General features: G+C 37.6%; 1 protein-coding gene across 1 annotated transcript; it reads left to right on the forward strand.

Annotated features, from left to right (window-relative positions):
* Positions 1–22,324: 22,324 nt before the first annotated feature.
* Positions 22,325–24,822, forward strand: LOC131149356 (exocyst complex component EXO70H1). The gene has a single exon (XM_058099742.1). It carries the CDS (start codon positions 22,782–22,784, stop codon positions 24,696–24,698), a length of 1,917 nt encoding a protein of 638 aa, XP_057955725.1. The 5' UTR covers positions 22,325–22,781; the 3' UTR covers positions 24,699–24,822.
* Positions 24,823–25,349: the final 527 nt, after the last annotated feature.

The following is a 25,349-nucleotide window of genomic DNA, read 5'->3' on the forward strand; positions in this document are numbered from 1 at the left end:
GGTTTGGAATTTTCAAAGAAGGATTAGGATACGTCCTATCATTTTCAAAATCAATAGGATTTGCAAATCTTTATGCTAAAAGAAACTCCACATCAAAGAAAAACCCTACACCTAAACCAACCTAAAGTTTGCCTATATTGTGAAAGAAAAGGTCATGTATGATTTACTTGTCCCTTCAGGGGAAATAGAGGAAAGAACATGAATTACAAATGAGTGATTAAGAACGCTAACCCCATAGGACCCAAGAAAATGTGGGTACCAAAACAAGTCACTTAATGTTGTGTGCAGGTATGCTTGAAGACCGACTCCATAAGAAACAAATGGTTCCTTGATAGTGGATGTTCAAGACACATGACGGGAGATGCAAGAAAATTTCTCTCCCTCACTTACAAAAAGGAAGGATTAGTCACATTTGGAGACAATGCCAAAGGAAGAATCATCGATAAAGGTAAAATAGGTAATTCATGATTGGCTATTGAAAATGTTGCTCTTGTATATACTCTCAAACACAACTTGTTAAGTGTTAGTCAATTATGTGATACAGGGTTAAACATTACATTTCAATCCACCAAATGTTTAGTAAATGATTTAAATGGAAAAACCATCCTCATAGGAAAACGTGAATCCAACATATACACAATTGAGTTTGATGACATCAAAACTTGTAACATTAAATGTTTAGCAATTACTAATGAAAAGTGTTGGTTATGGCATAGGAAACTATGTCATGCAAGCATGGATCTACTTCATAAACTTTCATCTAAAGAACTAGTAAATGGACTACCAAAAGACAATTATGTAAAAGACAAAATTTGTGATGCATGTCAATATGGAAAACAAGTTAAAACCTCCTTCAAAACTAAGAAAATGATATCTACCGCAAGACCCTTAGAGTTAATTCATCTTGATTTATTTGGCCCTAATGACATAGCTAGTATTAGTGGAAAGTTGTATGCATTTGTTATAGTTGATGACTTCTCAAGGTTTTCATGGGTAATTTTTCTTGCAAACAAAAGTGAAACTTGTAATGCATTCATTCATTTTTGTGGAAAAATCCAAAATGAAAAGGGAATGTCAATTGTACACATTGGGAGTGATAGAGGGAGAGAATTTAGAAACAAATAACTAGAAGACTTTTGCAACGAAAATGGCTATTCACACAACTTCTCCGCACCAAAAACTCCACAACAAAATGGAGTAGTTGAAAGAAAAAATCGAACACTCCAAGAAATGGCTAGGACAATGCTCAACGAACATAACTTGCCAAAATACTTCTGGGCAAAAGTCGTTAGCACAACTTGCTATGTTAGTAACCGCGTCATCATTAGATCCAAGTTAGGGAAAACCCCATACGAGATATGGAAGGGTAGGAAACCCAACATTTCATACTTTAAGGTTTTTGGATGTAAATGTTTCATATTAAATGATAGGGATCATTTGGCAAAATTTGATTCAAAATCCGATGAGGGAATTTTTATAGGATATGCCATGAATAGCAAAGCATATAGGGTATTCAAAAAAAGAATTCAAACTGTTCAAGAATCAACCCATGTTGTGTTTAATGAAACAAACCCTCACGCATCCAAAGCACCAGTTGAGATAGATGAAGATAATCAAGTCACCACCTTTAGAATTGAAAAAGAATTTGAGCATCTTAAGTTAAATAAAGATCAAGATAGAAACTGTCAAGATACAAAAATTGATCATCAAGAATCATCTCCTCAAAAGCCTAATAAACCAGAAGAAGAAAATCATGAACTACCTAGAGCTTGGAAGTTTGTAAAAAATCACCCAATTGATCTTATCATAGGTAGTCCATCCCAAGGAGTTAGCACCAGATCTCACCTAAGAAGTGGATGTAATCATATCACTTTCGTATCTCATCTAGAGCTAAAAAACTTTGAGGAAGCTGAAAATGATGAAAACTGGATAAATTTCATGAAAGAATAACTAGATCAATTTGAAAGAAATAAAGTATGACACTTAGTTCCTAAACCCAAAAATACTACAATAATTGGCACCAAATGGGCGTTTAGGAATAAGAAAGATGAAGATGGGAATATTGTTAGAAACAAAGATAGATTGGTAGCCCAAATGTATAACCAATAAGAGGGTATTGACTATGATGAAACTTATGCCCCTGTGGCAAGACTAGAAGCTATTAGAATGCTACTTGCTTTTGCTTGCTACAAAAACTTTAAGTTATTTTAAATGGATGTAAAAAGTGCATTTTTAAATGGATACATAAATGAAGAAGTATATGTCAAGCAACCTCCAGGATTTGAGAGCCACACTCCTCCCAATTACGTATACAAACTCTCAAAAGCCCTTTACGGACTCAAGCAAGAACCAAGAGCATGGTAGTAGCATTTAAGTAAATTTCTCCTAGACAATGGGTTCACAAGAGGAAAATTCGACACTACTCTTTTCTTAAAACATAAGGAGAATGATATTCTAGTCAATATAGATTTATGTAGATGATATCATTTTCGGTGCCACCAATGAAACTTTGTGTCAGGATTTTGCTCAAACTATGCAGGAAATATTTGAGATGAGTATGATGGGTGAACTAACATATTTCCTAGGATTACAAATTAAACAAATGAAACATGGAATCTTTATAAATCAAGCCAAATACGTTAAGAACATGTTAAAGAAATTCAGTCTTGAAATGGGTAAGTCTAAAGTAACCCCTATGAGCATCACAACAAAGCTTGACACCGATAAAAAAGGGAAAAATGTTGACCAAAAACTCTACCGTGGAATAATCGGTAGTTTGTTGTACCTCACTTCTAGCAAGCTCGATATAATGTTTAGTGTTTGTCTATGTGCTAGATTCCAATCTTGTCCCAAAGAATCTCATATTCATGCAGTCAAAAGAATCTTTAGATACTTAGCAGACACCCATGACTTAAGACTTTTCTACCCTAAGAATGTTCCCTTTGACCTCACATGCTACTTTGATGTTGACTTCGGTGGTTGCAAAACCGATAGAAAAAGCACTAGTGGAACATTTCATTTCCTAGGACACTCTCTTGTGTCCTGGTTTTGCAAAAAACAAACCTCCGTAGCTCTCTTAACCACTGAGGCTGAGTATATTGCAGCCGATTGTTGTTGTGCTCAAGCCTTATACATGAAACAACAGCTTAAGGACTTCTGAATCTTAGTTAAGGGTACTCCAATCCATTCTGACAATACTAGTACCATCAACATTTCAAAAAATCTGTGCCTCCATTCTAGAACTAACCATATTGAAATTAGGCACCACTTTATTCGAGACCATGTTCAAAAGGGAGACGTTGAGTTGGTCTATGTTCCTACTGAAAATCAACTCGCCGACATCCTAACTAAGCCACTTAATGAAGAAAGATTCCATAAAATCCGACATGCCCTAGGCATGTGTACTCCTTCACATATATCATAGGATCGTTATATTGGTTTTTACTCAATTCTTTAGCTCATCCTACGCTTAACTCAATTTTTTTTTCTCTCTTCCTGCTCTCATTGACAAACACAGGGTATTCGTTGCCTAGAATTCTGTTATATCTGTCGACGAACACAGGGGTCTCGCCATCGAATTTGTCTTAATTACGACAATGAACACAGGGCCTCGTCAACAAAATCTGTCGGGGCACTTTATATTCCCGCTCGCACAACCCCTTCTTTTTGCAAACCCTAGCCATCCTATTTTGATCCCTCTCCTTCCTCTCGATGCTCTGTCTCTCTCTCCCCTCATTCTCTCAACCCACCTTGTCCCAAGCACCCTCTCAACCCTCTACCTCACTCCACCTCTCTCTCTCTCTCTCTCTCACCAATACACACTCTCTCCACAGCCTCCCCTCCCCTTGGCTCTCCACTCGTCGTTGTGCCTACCATCTCTTCCAGCTCTCTCTTTCCCCTTCATCCTTCAATGGCTCCCATACCTAAGCGTCGTAACCTTCAAACCGAGGCTGGTGAAGGCTCCTCTCATCGTCCTACCACCATTCCTTCTCTAAGTGCCCCCGCCAACTCTGACCCCCATTTCGTCTCTCCAAAGGCCGCCTATTGCTATCAGAATAACATTATTAAGTGGCACATCGTTTACGAGAAGATTGTGCCCTCCGACTTTCTTCAGCTCCATTTTCCCACTTTCTTCAGCTTGTCTATGAGGACTTGGTTCGTGAATTCTACGCTAATTTTGTTCCCTCACATTGCGGCATTGCTGCCTACTCCACCGTTCGCGGGACCGTGATTCGACTCTTCGAGGACACATTCTCCATCGTGTTTGGTTGCGACAACTATCCACTCCGAGGCCTCCCCAAGGCTTCTTGGTAGACATCGTTTGAATGATTCGACTCGCACATCGCGCTAAAGCTTATTACTAGTAACCCTCGCATTCCCTCCATTGCCCGCCCCAAATCCAAGGACCTCACAGTTGAATTTAGGATCCTCCACCACATGATCACATACAATCTTTGCCCTCGCACTGGTGGATGGGATTGGGTCATATTAGGCGATATTTTCAGTATGTACCACCTCTGGGTTGGGCGTGGTCTTTACCTACCCTCCATCATTGTTCAGAATATGGAAGAGAACCTCAAATGGCAGCGGGGTTGCCTTCCCTATGGTCGTCTCCTCACGACCTTTTTCGATCTTTTTGAGCTCATCCGCGTTGGCTTGCTTTGCATTCATCTTGCGCCCGAGGATATATACACCGAGGCGACCCTTGCATTTATTAAATGCAGCAGAACAGCTAGTTTTGCTCTTGTCTTGCATCAAAAAATGCCCAACAACTCTCCAGCACCCAGCTCGCCCATTTGGTGTTTAAATAAGGGTTTTTGCATTTACTTCAAACTAAGAAAGCTCATTTACTTATCAAGATCATTTATTGTGCTTTCACTCTAGGGTTTGCCTTATACTCACTTGCTCTCTTCCTGCTACTCTTGCTCTTGTTTTTACTCCATTGAAAAGAGGACATAGTGTGAGGATCTTGTGGTGATACTCAGCTCAAAGGGAGCATTTAATATTGTATTCACCTCTTATCAACTACTTGTATAGAAAGGCCTTTTGTGAGCCACTGTAGGGAATCTCTAAGTGAGTACCTCGTTAAAGCTCTTTGTGAGCAGTTGTGTATATTGGGTTCTCCGTCCAAAGGAGGATCGTCTAGTGGATTTTGGGAATCCTTGAGTTGGTCTCAAGGCGTGGACGTAGGCAGGGTGCCGAACCACGTTAATATCGTTGTGTTAAGCTTCTCTTCTCTCCTCTCTCTTTTATATTGCTCATTCATTACCATTTTCTGCACTTTTATATTGTGATATTATGTACTTACTCTTGGCAAGATTTTTGTGTTTGTAGAAAACTTACATATCTGCGAGAAACGTCTATTCACCCCACCTCTAGACGCTCAACCGGGGCAACAATATATATATATGAGTTTATTGGGTAGAGTGATCTCCGTTATTTCCTTCGTAAAGAGGAGATTAGAAGATCTACCTGAGGTTTCCCCTATTAAGGGTTGGTTGCAAACTTCTCTCACCAAATTTTCTAGTTGATCAATTTTATTGATTTTTTCTTCAAGTTCTTCAAATAGTTGCTCATTAATGTCGACACTGTTGGCTCCTTCTACCTTCTTTGTCAGATCTAAAATTTTCAATATCGCTTCATGTGGTACCACAACTTTATCTTTAGGTGTCGTTTCTAGTTGAATAACCCCTCGAACATTTTCCATATGATCTTTTTTCTATTGTAAGATCATGCTAAACATGTCTTCTACCTTCTTTTGAAAGGCTAAAAATTGTTCTAAATGCACAACTTGCGGCGAATTGTCTAGTGGTGGGAAGTGAATCGACTGGGGCAATTGAACCCCCAAGCATCATATTCGGACCCAAAATTGTGTGATGCGGCCATGATTGAGTTTTAAAAAAATTCTTCCAAGTTTCCCACAGAAGATGCCAACTGTTGCTAATGAAATTTGTCTAAATTAAAAGAATGGGATCAATCACAACCTCAATCACTTGCCAAGAATGAAGGAAAAACGGCTTCGAGGACTCAGGGTTTATTCTAGGGGATCGTTTTTATACCTAAGTCAAAGAATTTGGAAGAATTATATGATCATAATAGTAAATGAGTGAATGAGAATGAGATGAGATCAATTTATTGGCATTCAGGATACCTTCTTATTGATTTTTCCATTAATGGATCACAAAGGATACATTTTGACTATGGATGTGTTACTAGAGAGTAAAAATTTGAGTATGTGTCAATTCTTGTGCAAAGATTACCAATGCGCAGTAGAAACACAAATCGAATCGGATCATGCAATGCAGCAACGAATGATGAACAATACAGAAACAATCAATCACATGGACAATAAAGGAAAGCAAATAAACAAAGACATAAGAATTTACGTGGTTCGACAATGTGCCTACGTCCACGGGGGCAAACAGGTGAATTTTCCCTATCTTGTCAAACAAGGGTTACAATATTGTTTATATGCTAACCCTATGTGTATAGAAGGTTTAGAAAGTTTCGAAAGTACCCCTATAGCAATCCTCGGAAGAAAAGTCCTCCGAAATCCCCAATCTAATGATCTTCCCGATTCAAAATCTATAATCAGCGTCAAACAAGACCGTCGACGGTTTCAACAAACTGTCAATAGTTTAATACCGAGCTTGAACCACTATGACTGAAATCATCAATGGTTTCAGGCAAACTATCGACGATTATCTCCCGAGACCAAACTGTTGACAGTTTTCTCCTACAGCCCAGCATCCTTTTTCTTATTTCACCATACTTTCTTGGTACATGTATCCCACTCTGTAATAACCCCAAAAAGGGATATAGAAGATTAGTGGAGTGATTCCAAAACAATAATTAATTAATCAGATTAAAAAAAATAAAAAAATAATAATTAAAATTTATTTTTATTTTTATTAATAAAATATATTATTAATAATATTAATTAAATATTATTATTATTATTATTATTATTATTATTATTATTATTATTATTATTATTATATATAAACTTTCTTCCATGATCCTGAAGGAAGGAAAGATGAATTTCTCTCTCTCCCCCTCCCTCTCTCTTCGATTTCGTGGCGAATTTTCGCCCAATCGAAAATTGGAAGATGCCGCTGGACTCCATTTTTCGCTGCCGCCATTTCTACCGGTGCAGATCGGTGGTAGGAGTGGCGTAGTCGTATCTCCTAAGGTAAGCCAATTTTTTATTTTTATTTAATTTCTTGCAAATTATAAGTCTGATTGACGAACGGATACCACCACGAGAATCTAAGGATGATTCTCTACAAGTCTAACGAGACGGAATTCTCGTGGGATCGTCGTGGGCAAAATCCCAAATTTGGGGTACAAGGGTTATTAAGGGGCTTATTTTTAATTAATTAGTATTAATTTAGAAATACTAAAATATTGAGCATCTGGAATTGAAGTAGGATTTTTGAAATTTAAGACTCGGGTAAGCGCCAGGGGTGTAATTTTGGGACCCGCAAACAAATTCAGAAAATTAAGTGGCGCTGTTAAATGTTAGTTTAAATATTAATTTGAGGTATATGGAGCCTAAGGAAGGTTAGATGAGTATTATTTTGGAGAAATAGATTAATTAAACTGGGAAAAATACAAATTTTAGGTTTTGAGTTTCGGGCACCAAGGGCGTAGAATCTGGGTGTTAACGAGCCCCTCAGTAAGCCAGGTAAGGGGAATAAATTATAACAGTATTTTTAGAATTACTGTTTAAATTAATATGTGAAAATGTGCTTATGGTATTTTGTTTGAAAATTATTACGATATAAATATTAGATAAATTGTGTGACATTTAAGTAATTTTAAATTGTGATATTTTGGAGTGTGAAATATAACGATGAGTGATTTTTGAGAAAATATTGAAATGAGAATTATTAATGTGACTAGGAAAAAATAATGAAATATGATATTTATATGTGAGTAGAAATGTTTTGCCTGAAAGATGAGATTTTGTGAATTTATGATATTGGAAAATAATGAAATGTGGTATTTATTTGTGAGTGGAAATTATTTGCATTAGAAATGAGTTTGTACAAATTATTGATATGAGTATTTTGGGAAAAAGCAAAAAATACGTGAAATATGATATATGTTATTACAAGATGATGAAATGTGCATAAAAAACGATGAGAATATTTATATTGAACTGAATTGTGATATACTGGAATATGATTGATGAAATGTCAATACCGCATAATGAATGCAGGTATATGGTAGTAAACCCTGTTGGATGGTTATGATATTGAGCACGGTACTGTTGCTAGTGGTGTTAGTGCAACCACACGGACTCTTGGAGCATGTGGCGTGACAGTTGACTATACCATTTTGTAGGGTTGTGGGCCCCTTGAGTCCGGATCAGGGTTATAGGCCGGCCAGTCGTACTGCAGACGCGATATGTGATATGATATTTGATCTAATTGGGTCGGCCAACCGTGGTTAGATCCAGCCTTTGGGCCACACAACCTTCACCATGGGGGGAAGCATGATGTGGATAGAAAAATCCTCAGGGTGGGCATGAGTTACAGACGCGATGTTGGTATTTGATACCAAGGATACTCATGAGCCAGAAAGTAAAATGAAAATGGAAAGTAAAAGAATGATAAAATTGGCTAAAATGAGAAGTGAAAGAAATAATGGAAATTGAGAAATAAAAAATGTTAAATATGAGAAATGAACTGTGTGAGTTAATGACATAAATAATTAAGGCAAAGTGAAGCTCTCCGCCTGAGGGCTTATTGAGTAAGGTGAGTGCCCTGATAGGTATCAGATGTGGCCATACCCGGCTGCATAACGTGTTAGGGCAGAGGGAAGTTACCTGTATGGACGAATAATCTTCCCTATTCTCAGGAACTTCGCAAGTAAAAATGTGTTGGAATGATTAATTTTGAGAAATGATTTTAAAACTTATAAAAGCTTGTATTGTATATCTATATGATTATGAGAATGTGAAAATTAGTATATTTTCTTAGATGAAATATTGTTTTGAAAAGTAAAATGTGTTATAATTGAACTCAAATGGTCACACACTGTAAATAATTTATTTCTTCTTACTGAGATGTGTCTCACCCAATTTATCTAAATTTTTCATGGAACAGAGACCAACTGGGTGATAGAGATCCATGATAGTAAGGAGCTAGAACCCTGATATACAGGGTGAGTTTGGACTAAGGAGGTGTGGTTCCCTAGGGTTGTATTGTTTTTGGGTATGAGATAGTATTGTGTATATGTATATATTGATACTCTGGGTATTGTATTCTGACTGATATGTATATACTGTCTTCCGCTGTTAGGTTGTATAATAAAATAACTTCTTACTCAGTACAAATTGCGGGTCGGGTCGTATGAATGATATTAGGATTGTTGACGTGGCCGATTTGTGGATGTTGTGGAGGACGAGTGATTATTTATTTATTATTGATAAAAAAAATTGTACGAAAATCGGGGCATCACAGTTTGGTATTAGAGCCTAGGTTGCTAGGTTCTGTAGACTTTAGTAGACAACAGAATACAATACCAGAGTATAGGAGTGGATTTTGAAGAAAATAGGTGATGAGTAAATTGAAATGCGGGTTAGTGATTATTGGAGGATGATGTGAGAATTTAGGATTCTATCTTGCGGCCTAGAGGCAGGAGTACCGGGGTTGTTTATGTGTTTTTCCTGGGGTGACGATTTCAGGAAAACCATGGATACTACCGCTGGGTCTTGTTTCTGAGTGGTAGGACTGAATCTTAAATGGGGATTAAGGTGTGGATAGAAGAATAATTTATGAGTTGTTGTAGTGTATAGGTTGTGTGATAGTAATTGTGTGCTAAGATTAGCTATTTCTTTTGCAGGATGGATCCGCGGAACAGTAACACGAATGCGACGGGTGATGGAGTTGGACCTTCCAGTATTGGTGGTGCAGACCCTGACGCGGTATTGTGTAGCATCACTCAGCAGGTGATGGCTGATATGGCCATGAGCTTGAGGGAGCAGAGTTGCACGATTGAGCAGTTCAAGCGTATGCGACCCCCATCTTTTGTTGAAGGAGCGGACCCATTGGTAGCAGAGAACTGAGTTCAGGACATAGAGGATATACTGGCAGTCCTCTCATGTACAGACAAGCAGAGGGTGTTATTTGCCACATTTAAATTGACCAGGGAGGCAAAGCGCTGGTGGAGGTCAGTGAGAGTACTGGAGGAGCAGAGACCGGATCCTATAGCCATGACATGGAGTCGCTTTAGGGAGATTTTCTTTGAGCGGTACTTTCCCGCTACAGTTAGGAGCGCAAAGGCATCGGAGTTTCTGTATTCAATACAAGGGTCTATGACGGTGCAGCAGTACGCAGTGAGGTTTGTTCAGCTGTCCCGATTCGCCCCGTATATGGTGCCAGATGAGGAGAGGAAGGCGAGGAAGTTTGAGGATGGCTTGAGGCAGAACCTGTATAAGCATGTGGTAAGCTTCCGAGCTCAGAACTTCTCAGAGATAGTGGACAGGGCTGCGGTGATTGAGAGCAGCATACAGAGAGGCACAGCAGCCCAGAGCTAGAGGAAGAGGCTCGTGCCTTTTGATTTTCAGGCGGGGCCTGGTTGAGGGTCATGAAGGAGATATGATAGCAAAGGGGGATGATGATAGGGAGGAGTAGATCAAGCAGTACAGGGCAAATAGATGCCCCTTCCTTGTCCTAGATCTTTGAGGAGGCACCTAGGAGAGTGCCGAGCGATAGAGGTTGTTTGCTATCAGTGCCATTAGCCTGGGCACACTGGGCAGATTTGTCAGGCACCACCAGTGGTAACGGCTGTTCCTCGACCGTATAGAGGAGGCTACCAGGCACCTCAAGGTGGACAACAAAGGAATACTGCGCCGGGGCGAGTTTATGCACTGATGCCGGGAGATGCTAAGGCCGCGGGAGATGTGGTGACAAGTACGGTTTCAATACTATCATTTAAAGCTACTATCTTGTTTGATTCTAAGGCAACTTATTCTTTTATCTCCCGAGAATATGTTAAATTGTCTGTTGCTACGCCGATTGGAGCTATTGAGATATGTAGAAAGGTACTCAAGAACTGTCTAGTGGATATTTAAGGGAGGTCTTTGTTAGCTAATTTGGTGGTTCTAGACATACATGGGTTTGAGATAATCTTGGGTATGTATTGGCTAGCTGCCCACTATGCTAGCATTGATTGCCATCAGAGAGTGGTAGTATTCAGACCTCTAAAGGGACATGAGTACAGATTCGTGGGATCACGTGTGCGCACCCCACCTTAGTTATTATCTGCTATTCAGACGCATAGATTGCTATCAGAAGGCTATCAGGGATATTTAGCCTGGGTGAAGGTAGTATTAGAAGGGGAGCTGAGGGTAAAGGATATCCCAGTGGTGAGGGACTTTCCTGATGTATTTCCCAAGAATTTTTCGGGACTACATCCTGATCGTGATGTAGAGTTTGTTATTGATTTGGTAGTGGTGGATCGACTGATGAAGACTGCCCACTTTTTGCCAATCAGAGTTAACTACTCCATGGACAGATTCGCTAAGTTATACATCCAGGAGATAGTTAGGCTCCACAGCATCCTAGTGTCCATAGTTTCAGATAGAGACCCACGGTTCACATCTCGTTTTTGGAAGAGTCTGCAAGGGACCATGGGTTCTCAGTTGTTGTTCAACACAACTTTTCATCCTCAGACAGATGGGCAGACAGAGAGGACGATACAGATTCTGGGGGATATGCTACGAGCATGTGCGCTGGACTTTGGAGGTCGTTGGATGCAGTATCTGCCACTAGTTGAGTTTGCGTATAACAACAGCTACCAGGCCAACATTTGAATGGCACCATATGAAGCGTTGTATAATAGGAGGTGCCGATCCCCATTGCACTGGGATGAGGTTGTAGAGAGATAGGTATTGGGGCGAGAGCTAATACTAGCAAACTCAGGATAAAGTCAGACTCATTAAAGACAGGATCAGGACAGCGCAGAGCTGACATAAGAGTTATGTTGATAATCGTCGACGAGAATTGGAGTTTGACACAGGAGATCACGTGTTCCTGAAGGTGGCGCCGATAAAGGGAGTTACGAGATTTGGGAGGAAGGGTAAACTGAGCCCTAAGTATATTGAACCATTCAAGATTCTTGAAAGAGTGGGTCCAGTTGCCTATCGTTTAGCATTACCACCGGTCCTATTTAGGATCCATAACGTATTCCACGTTTATATGTTGAGGAAATACATTCCAGACCCCTCTCATGTGATCAGACATGAAACACTTGAGTTGAGAGACACTTTAACTTATGAGGAAGTGCCAGTGCAGATTCTTGATTGGAAGGAACAGGAGCTACGTATGAAGAAGGTTCCACTGGTGAAAGTTTTGTGGCGCAATCATGCAGTGGAGGAAGCTTCCTAGGAACTAGAGGATCAGATGCGTCAGAAATATCCACACTTATTCGGTGGAGCTTAGAGTTGAGTCAATCAAGTGAAATGAATAATATTGTATATTTTTATTTGTATAGTTTAACGTAGGATAGATAGGATTTTTAGTTTTGAAACGTGAATGGTTCTGGGAGAATTTTGAATAGTTGTAATCTCCCAGAACCGTCTTTGTAACCACGGTATTCCTCCGCCATAAGTGAGGGTAATTAATAAAATTGGGGTGTTTTCTTTCAAAGGATGGAAAGCTGATGAATAAGCAAATTTCAAGGAAGAAATTTTTATATGGAGAGAAGAATGTAATAACCCCAAAAAGAGATATAGAAGATTAGTGGAGTAATTCCTAAAAAAAAAAAAATAATTTAATTAATTAATTAATCAGATTTAAAAAAAAGAAAATAAATAATAATTAAAATTTATTTTTATTTTTATTAATATTAATTAAATATTATTATTATTATTATTATTATTATTATTATTATTATTATTATTATATATAAACTTTCTCCCTTCAGGATCATTCCTGAAGGAAGGAAAGATGATTTTTTTTTTTGTGAGGAAGTTGCGCAAAAGCCCCAGCTTCTCTCTCTCTCTCTCTCTCTCTCTTTGATTTCATGGCGAATTTTCGCCTGATCAAAAATCGGAAGATACCACTGGACTCCATTCTCCGCTGTCGTCATTTCTATAGGAGCAGATCGGTAGTAGGAGTGGCGTAGACGTATCTCTTAGGGTAAGTCAATTTTTCTTTTTTCTTTAATTTCTTGCAAATTATAAGCCTGATTGACGAACGGACACCACCACGAGAATCTAGGGATGCTTCTCTACAAGTCTAATGGGACGGAATTTTCGTGGAATCGTTGTGGACAAAATCTAAAATTTGGGGTACGAGAGTTATTAAGAGACTTATTTTTAATTAATTAGTATTAATTTAGAAATGCTAAAATATTGAGCTTTTGGAGTTGAAGTAGGATTTCTGAAATTTAGGACCCGGGTGAGCGTCGCGGGTGTAAGTTTGGGACTCATAGGCAAAATTCAGAAAATTAAGTGGGGTTGTTAAATGTTAGTTTAAATATTAATTTGAGGTATATGGAGCCTAGGGAAGGTTAGATGAGTATTTTTTTGGAAAAATAGATTAATTAATCTAGGAAAAATGTAAATTTCAGGATTTGAGTTTCGGGCACCAAGGGCGTAGAATCTGGGTGTTAACTAGTCTCTCAGTAAGTCAGGTAAGGAGAATAAATTATAACAGTATTTTTAAAATTACTGTTTAAATTAATATGTGAAAATGTGCTTATGGTATTTTGTCTGAAAATTATTATGATATAAATATCAGATAAATTGTGTGGCATTTGAGTAATTTTAAATTATGATATTTTGGAGTGAAATATAATGATAAGTAATTTCTGAGAAAATATTGAAATGAGAATTATTGATGTGATTAGTGAAAAATAATGAAATATGGTATTTATATGTGAGTAGAAATGTTTTTCCTGAAAGATGAGATTTTGTGAATTTATGATATTAGAAAATAATAAAATGTGGTATTTATTTGTGAGTGAAAATTATTTGCATGAGAAATGAGTTTATACAAATTATTGATATAAGTATTTTGGGAAAAAGTGAAAAATACGTGAAATATGATATATGTTATTACGAGATGATGAAATGTGCACAAAAAACGATGAGAATATTTATATTGAATTGAATTGTGATATACTAGAATATGATTGATGAAATGTCAATACCGCATAATGAATGCGGCGGGTGTGTGGTAGTAAACCCTGTTGGATGGTTATGATATTGAGCACGGTACCGTTGCTAGTAGTGTTAGTGCAACCACACGGACTCTTGGAGCATGTGGCGTGACAGTCGACTATGCCATTTTGTAGGATTGTGGACCCCCTGAGTCCGGATCAGGGTTATAGGTCAGCCAGTCATACTACAGATGCGATATGTAATATGATATTTGATCTAACCGGGCCGGCCAACGGCGGTTAGATCCAGCCTTCGGGCCGCACAACCTTGACCATGGGGGGAAGCATGACGTAGATAGAAAGATCCTCAGGGTAGCCATGAGTTATAGACATGATGTTGGTATTTGATACCAAGGATACTCATGAGCCGGAAAGTAAAATGAAAATGGAAAGTAAAAGAATGATAAAATTGGCTAAAATGAGAAGTGAAATAAATAATGAAAATTGAGAAATAAAGAATATTAAATATAAGAAATGAACTGTGTGAGTTAATGACATAAATAATTAAGGTGAAGTTAAACTCTCCGCCTGAGGGATTACTGAGTAAGGTGAGTGTCTTAATAGGTATCAGATGTGGCCATACCCAACTACATAACGTGTTAGGGCAGAATGAAGCTACCTGTGTGAGCGGGTAATCTTCCTTATTCTTAAAAACTTCACAGGTAAAAATGTGTTGGAATGATTGATTTTGAGAAATGATTTTAAAGCTTTTAAAAGCTTGTGTTGTATATCTATATGATTATGAGAAAGTGAATATTAGTGTATTTTCTCAAATGAAATGTTGTTTTGAAAAGTAAATCGTGTTATAATTGAACTCAGATGGTCACACTCTGTAAATAATTTATTCATTCTTACTGGGATGTGTCTTACCCAATTTATCTAAATTTTTCAAGGAACAGAGACCAACCGGGTGATAGAGCTCTGTGATAGTAGGGAACTGGAACCCTGATATACAGGGTGAGTTTGGACTAGGGAGGTATGATTCCCTAGAGTTGTATTATTTTTGGGTATGAGATAGTGTTGTATATGTGTGTATATTGATACTCTGGGTATTATATTCTAACTGATATGTATATATTGTCTTCCGCTGTTAGGTTGATATGTATACTCTGGGTACGAGTTAGGTTGACGTGACCGATTTGTGGATGTTGTGGAGGATGAGTGATTATTTATTTATTATTGAAAAAAAAATTATACAAAAATCGGGACGTCACACACTCAATATGAGTCACATACTCCAACATTAATCTTTTACTTTAATTAATAGACGTAACCTCTTTTCCATTAATTTTTTAATATTTTTATTTTTATTTTTTGATTTTACATAAGTTAATGTCAAGTTTAATGTTAGCATTTCTTTTAGGTTATATATATATATATATATATATATATATGTGTGTGTGTGTGTGAGAGAGAGAGAGAGAGAGAGAGAGAGAGAGAGAGAGAGAGAAGTCATTCATTATGGGAGTTTGGTCGAGTATTATGAAAGCCATGACGTCTTCAAACTCACACAATGGGTCGAAAGATGTTATTCATTATGAGAGTTTGTGGTCGAGTATTATGAAAGCCATGACGTCTTCAAATTAACACAATGGGTCGTCGTCCATTAATTATATATATTACGCAGGGGAGTTTACTATGGTCGTCAATGCGAGGAAGCAGCCATGGCACGTACAGTAAGCTCCATATTCAGAAAAAGGTTTACGCACTGATTATGACCAAAGTCTCGAGCCAAATCCAAACAGGAGATATCCAAGAAGAAACTACATACACACACACACACACACACACTTATTGTACTATATATTATAATTATGGATGCGAGCTGAATGGATGCTTCAAATAAAGAGTTTTTTACTTCTAAAATATTAGTCAGTTAGTTAATTCCGTGATGTCATTCGTGATTTTTATATACAATTGATTAATCGAAAGATTAGAGACTTAGGGATTCAAATTTTGACTTGGAGCAGAGAATCAATGATTTTCAACACCAACACTTTCTTTTTTTTTTGGATTCGTCCGGGTATCCGCCTACCGTCAACAGTGTCAGTTTTACTGTCCACTGCACCGGCCAGCGACTAATCCCACGCCCCGTGGATCCGGCCCCACATCACCACGAGGAGGGTAAACCAGGAGCTCAGAGCGGAATCGATCCCGAGTGGCTAAGCGCTGACCTCGTGAGAGGCACACCCTGGAAATCGCTCCACCACCTGAGCTTAGCCCTGGGGGCACACCAACACTTTCTTCAATTCATGCGTGAGGGTTAAGCAATATAACCCCACAGTGGCTGCTTCCTGATTTGATGATTAGAAATAAGATAAACTAAAAGATCGCTAATTAATTAATTAATGACATGATTTATAAGTTGTTGATCGAGATCGAGAAGGATGCATGAATCGAGCGCGATTGTCATTGGCAGATATTGTTGTAAATTGAGAATTTCGATGGATTTAATTGGGGTTCATTAATTTGTGAAAAATAATTTTGATTTGTATCTTTATTTTTAAATATAAAAATACCATCTTATTTTTAATATTTTAGAGTTAATTATATATTGTGGAAAAGTAAAAAACTTATATTTACTATCTTTTGGTCAAAAAATTTTCAATGTTTTATGCAATTAAAATAAAAATAATAATGTTAGATCTTGATAATTTTTTAGAAAATTTAAAATAATGTAAAATTATTTTGCGAAACTAGATATGCCCTTAAATTTGTTAAAGCAATGACAAAATATTTTAGAAAACTCTTTTTTTTCTATAACTAAATAGACCCTTAAATTTTCATTGCAGTCAGGGTTTCATATATACGACCCCCACGATGAACACATTAAGGTATTTTAGGATGCAAAAACCATTTTATCATACTCTTCGATTATGATCTTTGTGCCTTAAATTTTTCTTTTAGGTGGATTGCTTATATTCAATCTTGTTGCAAAAATTTACATTCTTTGGAGAAATGAGTCAACTACCCTAAAATCTCCTTAGATACATGAATGCACTAACTAGTTGGACGTGATGAACAAACATGAATCATAATTAATCCTCCAAACATATATATGATGTCATGGATCAATCTTTTGTTTACTCTTAAGTTACATCATTATATTATATTATATATATGTATGTATATGTATATGATGCATTATATGATTAGGGTGACGAAAAATCCGACCATTTTATTTATTTATATTAGCTGGCCGCACATTATGATCAGAGAGGCCAGATCGTCATAGTATTAACCTATTTTGTGCATTTAAGAATAGCATATGGTTCTATTATGACTTGACCTTTTCATAATCAGACATGTGGCATTACTGTTTCCTATTGAATTTCAAAGTAACACAGTATATTTGTTAAAAAAATATATGGTTAACATAAAATATGTAATGTAAAATGTTAACATAAAATATGCAACGTAAAATGTCAAAGAATATGCTCTTAAAGAATTTTAAAAATAAGCAGAGTTGTAGGAAACTGCATTTGAACATGAAGGCACAATATATAATTCTAAAAAGAGTAAACCAAATCAAACAAAAGACTGATAATAAAGTTTGGTGAAAACCAACCAACGGTCTATCTAAAAACAAATGGATTCTGAAGACCGCACTTTGCTTGATTTGCTTGAGCCTAAAATTAAACTACACTTACCCACAGGAGCATACATAATATATACACATCTTCACATTTATATATACGAAGATATAAAGAATTGTTGAAAGGGTCTCTTCTCTTCTCTTGTAAGAAGGAAGGGGTCGCATAGCCGTCGGTGTGGGTGTGGGTTTTGGTAGAGTTAATTAAACAAATACATGAGGAAGGGGTCTGATTGTACAGAAAATAAATAAAAGCAGGGAGGGGTTCAGAGACTTGGGGGCAGGGTCTGATCAACTGTCCTACAAGTTAACGGACTGTCCCAGAGCTGTTCTTTAATTTCTCATACTACGTTGTCTACAATAATAAAAAATAAATAAAAACAAAAATAAAGGCAGACGGGTCCGAGAATGGAGCTCCTTAGGTTCTTAATTTCTACTAAATTAAAAGAACTCGATTAATTATGTAATAGGAAATTTTAAATAATTTGAGATAATAAGGAAGATAGAAGAGAAGAAAGAGTAAGTTCGTAAAGGTGGTAGCAAACATTTGTCGACGAGCAAACTGGTCTCGTCGACGAATGTACTGTCTTGGCTCGTCAACGAAGGCACGTGTTTCGTCGACGAAAAATTATCGAGAGGGGTTTTATACGACTAAAATCCGTTGACGAATTGGCTATTTTGTCGCCGAACTGTGTACTAGGACTCGTCGACAAGTCCACATGTCTCGTCGATGAATCTCTGCGCATAAATAGTGGTTTCTTTTATTTTTGCACGAAATTTTCTACATTTTCACTCTCTCTCACTAGAAATTCGGCCCCACCACCTTCTCTCTTCGATGCCGGGCAGGATTTAGCTCGGTTCGACGATCGAAAGTTACCACGAGACTCCTATGACGATTCTCTACAATACAGACGGAGTGAATTTTCAATTTGAGAAGTTTGAGAAACATCCCAAAATAAGGGTAACTGAGTTATTTTGAAATTTCCTTAACAAATATTATCATTTGGAGCCGATGAAGTATTATAAGGATGTTTTACTAAAATTTGAGAAATTTGGAACTTTGAATTATAGGGTCTCGTTTTGTTGCTTTTGGTTCGAATTTCGAGAAGCGGGTAAGGAGAAATATTTTATAATAACTTTTTAATAATTTTAAACGACTGGTTTTCAGTATGAATTTCTATATATATACAGGTATAATTTTCTAAACCTTACTGGTATTGAAAATGTTGTCTTTAGATAGATAAATTACATTGGGAAAAATCGTGTGGTTGAAACCATTTTTAAAAAAATATATAGATAACATAATGTTGGCCTAACAAGACTTACAATTCTTATTTTGATGATAACAAATCATGATGTGTTTAATATGGTTTAAGTAAAAGTTTTTCAAGAAAAATGCAAAACTTAAAGGTAGTAACAAAGCTCAAAATGATGATAAAGTTTATGGATAAAAAAAAAAAAAAAAAGGTCTTGAAGAGCATGAGAATTAAAGATAATTTGATGAAAACTCAAAGAAAAGATCAGAAACTCAAAGATGATGGAAGAACAATCACTTACTTGAAGATCAAAGGAATAAAATTTTAAAGATGTTTGTATGTAAGTACTTCAAGTTAATTTCAAATATAAACTGAATTGAAACTCTTATAAAATCAAAAAAAACTTAGAAACATAGTTTTAGAAAAATCTTAAAGTATGTTTTTCAAATCAAACAAAAGAAGAGTTTAAAAATAATTTTTTTTTTTAAAACAAAAAGACTAGGCAACTGCCTCAACTTGCCAGGTGACTGCCTAAATTAATTGAATAAAATTCAAAGAGGCAGTAGGGTTCCAGGCGACTATCTGAACATAACCAGACGCCTAGGTGGTCATGCCAAGCGACTGCTTTGGTTCTAACAGGCGACTACCAGTGTTTTGTGTTGTAAGTTTCTTCTATGACAGGCGACTGCAAAGTTGTGGCAGGCGACTGTCACTCAAACGTTAGCTTAAAAACTTCTAACGGAAAAATTTTTTAAATGGATTTTTTGGCACTACTATTTTGAAAAACTTGGGGATTACTTTAAGGAAACTTGGGGGATAAGGAATTACTCTTAAAACTTTTATAAATAGCCCCAAACTTTAAAAATTTTATGCACCAAGAAATTTCCAACAATCAAAGTTCTCTAAAAAACTCTCAAACTCTCTTGTGATCATTCATTTTCAACTACTGAATTGCTGCTGATTCAAACTCCGAAATAAAACCTTCAAAGTCTGAATCTTTCAAATTTTGAAAGATACTTGGTGATCTAAATTGAGTATTGAGTTTCATATTCTTTTATATTTGAATTATTTTGAAGTATTCTTGTACTGAATGTTGAACTAACTTACTCTGCTATGAGAGTATTTTCTTGTACACAAACTCTTCTCTATCTTGGTTCTTGTTTGTAGACGATTCAAGGTTGTAGAATCGTTGGACCAAACGAGGGAATTTTGTTTAGAGAAGCAAACTCTAGCCTAAAGGAAGGAGTGATTGTAATCGTTATTATTCCACCCGTCAATGAAACTGAATTAGTGAATCCTTTAGTGGTTTGTCAAAAGCGAGGACGTAAGCTGGGTATAAGACGAACCTCATAAAACCTTGTGTCTTTCTTCTCTTCCTTACTCTTTATTTTTCAGCAATACTTACAACCTGCGTGTATGCTCTAAATTGTTAATTCTAAGTGTGTGGTTGTTAAATAGACCGGAGGATAATTTGTTTTGACTTGATCAACATTGATTGCGGAAACCGAAAGAGATTACGTTGGTTGATCATCCTAAACTTATTAATTTGAAAGTTTGTTTAAAAAACTAAACACTAAGAAGAATTGTGAGTTTGGAATAAACACAAGACTTACATAAATTCGGCGTGCTTCACAATTTATTATGGGGCTATTGATACAAAGATTAAGATTTTGATTATCTTGTTGATTGGTTGTAGTTGAATTAATTTTGTATTTACTTGTTGTGATTGTTGAAAAATAAAGTTTTAAAATTGAAATATTTTTAAAAATCCAATTCACTCCCCCCCTCTTGAGAAGGTATCCTAATTTCACATAAAATATATGTAATGTAAAATGTTAACATAAAATATGTAATGTAAAATGTTAAAGAATATGTTCTTAAAAAATTTTAAAAATAAGAGTTCTAGGGAACTGCATTTTAACATGAAGGCATAACTTATAATTCTAAAAAGAGTAAACCAAATCAAACAAAAGACTGATAATATATATACATCTTCACATTTACATATACGTAGATATAAAGAATTGTTGAAAGGGTCTCTTAGAAGGAAGGGGTCGGATAGCTGTAGCTGTAGTTGTAGCTGTAGGTATTGGTAGAGTTAATTAAACAAATACATGAGGAAGGGGTCTGATTGTACAGAAAATAAAGGAGGGAGTGGGGTCAGAGGTTTGGGTGCAGGGTCTGATCGACTGTCCTACAAATTAAAGGACTGTCCCAGAGCTGTTCTTTAATTTCTCCGACTGCCTCATCTAAGAAGCGGCCCATAAAAAAAATAAAAAAATAAAAAGACTTTTGATTATAAAGACACTTATGTCTCATAAAAATTATATTTTTATAAAATATAAGGATAAATCTGTAATTTTCTAATAAATCTTAATAGAGGTCTTTCAAAATTTTAAAATTTGAGAATAAATATTATTAATAAATTCAATTAAATTCATATATATATATATATGAATTTTATTTTTATTTTTATTTTTTTTTGAAATTATATATATTTTTTGGATGCAATCAGAACCTTAGTGGGTAAGAAAAGGAAAAAGAGTGAAGAGATGAAATGATAATTGAGGAAGCATTAATATGCATATGCCATGTCAATGCTGGAGGTATTAACCCTCTCATTTATTTTATATATGAAAAGTAGCAAGTGCAAATGGGGAATGGCGACCTAGTCGCTCCAAAGCCAAGCCTCGTGCAGAGGCAATGAGACAGTCAACCTGACTTGGCATGAGGCACCACTTCAAAAAATATATATATTTTGCAGAGGAGAGGACTTGCTATTATCACTTGTGTATAAAATCCCAACAGAGTTACATTTCCATTTCCTAAAGAATGAATTTATTAATTACAATAAGTGGCTTGAATTTATTAGGAATATTATTTTTCAGATTATATATCCCCTTAATTCAAATAAAAATTATTATTTTCACATTACTTTATAGTATGTCACACGTATGCATGGGTGTTTTTGGTCTTTTTACATGGACAATTTACGTACATTTGTAGAAATAATAATAATAATAATAATAATAATAATAATTTGAGCTTTAAATCACTTTAGGTAATAATCATTTAGTGAAAAAATAATCTACATAAAAGTACATACTTTAGTTAAATGTAAGTTTACTCTAAGCAACAAATGGGTAATTGAAATAATTCAATTGAAATTATTTTCACATAATAAAAAGAGACAGGAATGAAGAATGGGCCAATTTTCTAATTAATTCGATTATAAAATTTGGGTGACACATGATTAATTACCGTTTCCTGTTTCAATTAAAATTTCCCACTTGACCCACAGGAAAATTTAATCCAACAAATTATTAAATACTCATAACACCAACCAGCCCTATATTAAATTAAATTAAATAGCTACAAGTACGACCATCTCCTCCGCCGCCTTTTGCAAATGAATGTTAAGAGTGACGCGTAGGGAGAGGAGAGAGACCGCGTAGGCGCGTACGCAGCCAGGCCTTACCGCTCTTACTCGATGCCTTTGACAAAGCAGCGTGCCTTCGCTCTGCTCCCACTCCTCTCTCTATAAATATACTTGATTGCGGGTCTGAATTCATTACCGTCCCCACCGCCCTAACGAAGAACACCACCAACACCAGCCAGGAGGACGAACCAAAAACGAACTCCATCTCCTCAAATTTCCGAATCTACGGCGAGAAATTATCGATCATCTGATCTTCAGTTCAATCCATCTCCCGATTCACAGATCAATCAGCGAATTAAGTGATTAATCGCTATTACATATGCCGAAAAAAGGTATGAGGAGCATCCTTTTCAAGCCCAATTCATCCCCTTCCCACTCCCACCGCCCTTCGCCGTCGCCAACCGCTACTCCTCCCCGCTCTTTCCCCGCCTCCCCCATGGAAGATCACGCCATCGACGCTGCCCACTCCCTCATCACCAAGTGGGACGGCGAGTCCTCCGCCTACGCCAAAGTCACCTCTCTCTTCTACGACAACAGAGGAGAGGCCATGCTCTATCTCAGGGCCGTCAAGGACTTGCATTCCGCAATGCACTCCTTCGCCAAGCAAGATTCCACCTCCGACAGGCTCCTCCGCTCCCAGCTCCTTATGCAAACCGCCATGAAGCGCTTGCAAAAGGAGTTCTACCAGATTCTCGCCGCAAATCGAGAATGTCTCGATCCGGAATCGGTTTCGGTCCGGTCGTCCCGACCGTCCGTCACCGGCTCCAGCATCTCCGATTTCGAAGAGGAATCGGTCTCCGACGACGAGTTCCGAGCCGCCGGGGAGTCGATAACGGAGGTGGAGCGACTTGCGTCGCTCGCCATGGCGGATCTCAAGGCCATTGCCGATTGTATGATATCGACAGGGTATGGTAAAGAGTGCGTGAAGATTTATAAGGTTATCAGAAAATCGATCATCGATGAAGGTTTGTATCACCTTGGAGTTGAACGATTGAGCGCCTCACAGATTAACAAGATGGATTGGGAGGTTGTGGAGCTGAAAATCAAGCATTGGCTGTACGCTGTGAAGACTGCGGTGAAGACACTGTTTTACGGAGAGAGGATTCTCTGCGACCACGTCTTCTCTTCCTCTGATTCCATCAGAGAATCGTGCTTCGCGGAGATCTCGAAGGAAGGAGCCATTTCACTGTTTGCATTCCCCGAACTAGTCGCCAAATGCAAAAAGTCGCCAGAGAAAATGTTTCGGACGCTGGACCTCTACGAGGCCATCTCCGACAACTGGCCGGAAATTGAATCAATATTCTACTTCGAATCAACGGCCTTTGTCCGATCACAAGCCATCACTTCGCTCATCAAACTCAGCGAATCTGTCCGGACGATGCTCAGCGACTTGGAGGCCGCGATTCAGAAAGACAATTCCAAGTCCCCACTCCGCGGCGGTGGCGCCCATCCTCTCACGCGATACGTGATGAACTACTTAGATGTCCTCGCCGATTACAGCGGAGTACTCTCCGACATCGTCACCGACTGGCCATTGAAAATGCACTCTCCGCTGCCGGAATCTTACTTCGGGAGTCCGAGCTTGGACGACGCTCCGACGTCGGCCATCTCCGTCCAGATCGCCTGGATCATACTCGTCCTGCTCTGCAAACTGGACGGCCGGGCTGAGCTCTACAACGACGTCTCCCTCTCCTACATCTTCCTCGCTAACAATCTCCAGTACGTCGTGAACAAAGTCCGTGCATCGAACCTGGTGTACATTCTCGGCGACGACTGGGTCACGAGGCACGAAGCGAAGGTGAAGCAGTACACGGCGAACTACAAACGCATGGGATGGAGCAAAGTTTTGGCATCCCTTCCGGAGAATCCGACGGCGGCGATGTCGCCGGAGGAGGCAAGGGAACGGCTGAAGAACTTCAACGCAGCGTTCGAGGAAGCTTACCGGAAGCAGACGGCGTGGGTGGTAACGGACCCGAAACTCCGAGACGAGATAAAGAGAGACCTAGCGAGGCAGCTGGTGCCGACATTTCGGGAGTTCTACGAGAAGTATCGTGGGGCGTTCAGGGGGGAATTGTTGGTCAGATTTGCTCCCGATGATTTGGACAATTACGTGTCAGATTTGTTTTACGGAATGGAAGCTTCAGGGAGCACCTCGTCATCGTCGTCTCCGTCTCTGTCACCGTCTCCGACACCGTCTGGTTCGTCGCACTCGCGTCTGTGGAGATTTTCGCGTTGAGCGGCCACGGCAGTTATGATTGGTCAGGGCGATGGGACCCATATTCTTTTTATTTGTAATTATCTATTTTATTTTTTATTTGGATTAAAGAAAATAATAAAATTGGAAAAATGATTTGATGTGACGTGTAGAGATTCTGTACACATGATACTATAGGGACATAAATGTCAAAAAGAGAATTCTTAGTTTTCCTACAAGTGTTCTATGTTCTAATTTTTAATCTAAAGTGATAATAAATAATTAAAATTTAAAATTTCAATAAATTGAGGTTACAGTGATGAAATTTTAGGTTTTAGCATCCCTAGTGCAAAACAATTAAGAGAATCCACCCGAATCTAAAAGGATTGTGTATTTATTTAAGGGGCAAAAATACTAACATCCTGAAATGAAAATTAAAAGCTTTGAGTCTATTTACATTATCTCATTAAATATATTTAATAAAGTATTTTAATATGATACTTTTTTTTTTTAAAAAAAGGAAGTAATTCATTAACTATGAAACTGTAACCATAAGTTAAGTCAAGTTTATACATGTTAAAAGAGGAGAGGGACGCCCTACGGGCATGGTGCGGTAGAAAGACATCAGCACGTAATAAGGAGTATCGGGGGTTCAATTTCAGGTAGATACACTTACAGAACCAACAGTACATG

Source organism: Malania oleifera, chromosome 2 (assembly GCF_029873635.1).
Source record: "Malania oleifera isolate guangnan ecotype guangnan chromosome 2, ASM2987363v1, whole genome shotgun sequence".
Classification (NCBI taxonomy): Eukaryota; Viridiplantae; Streptophyta; class Magnoliopsida; order Santalales; family Ximeniaceae; genus Malania; species Malania oleifera.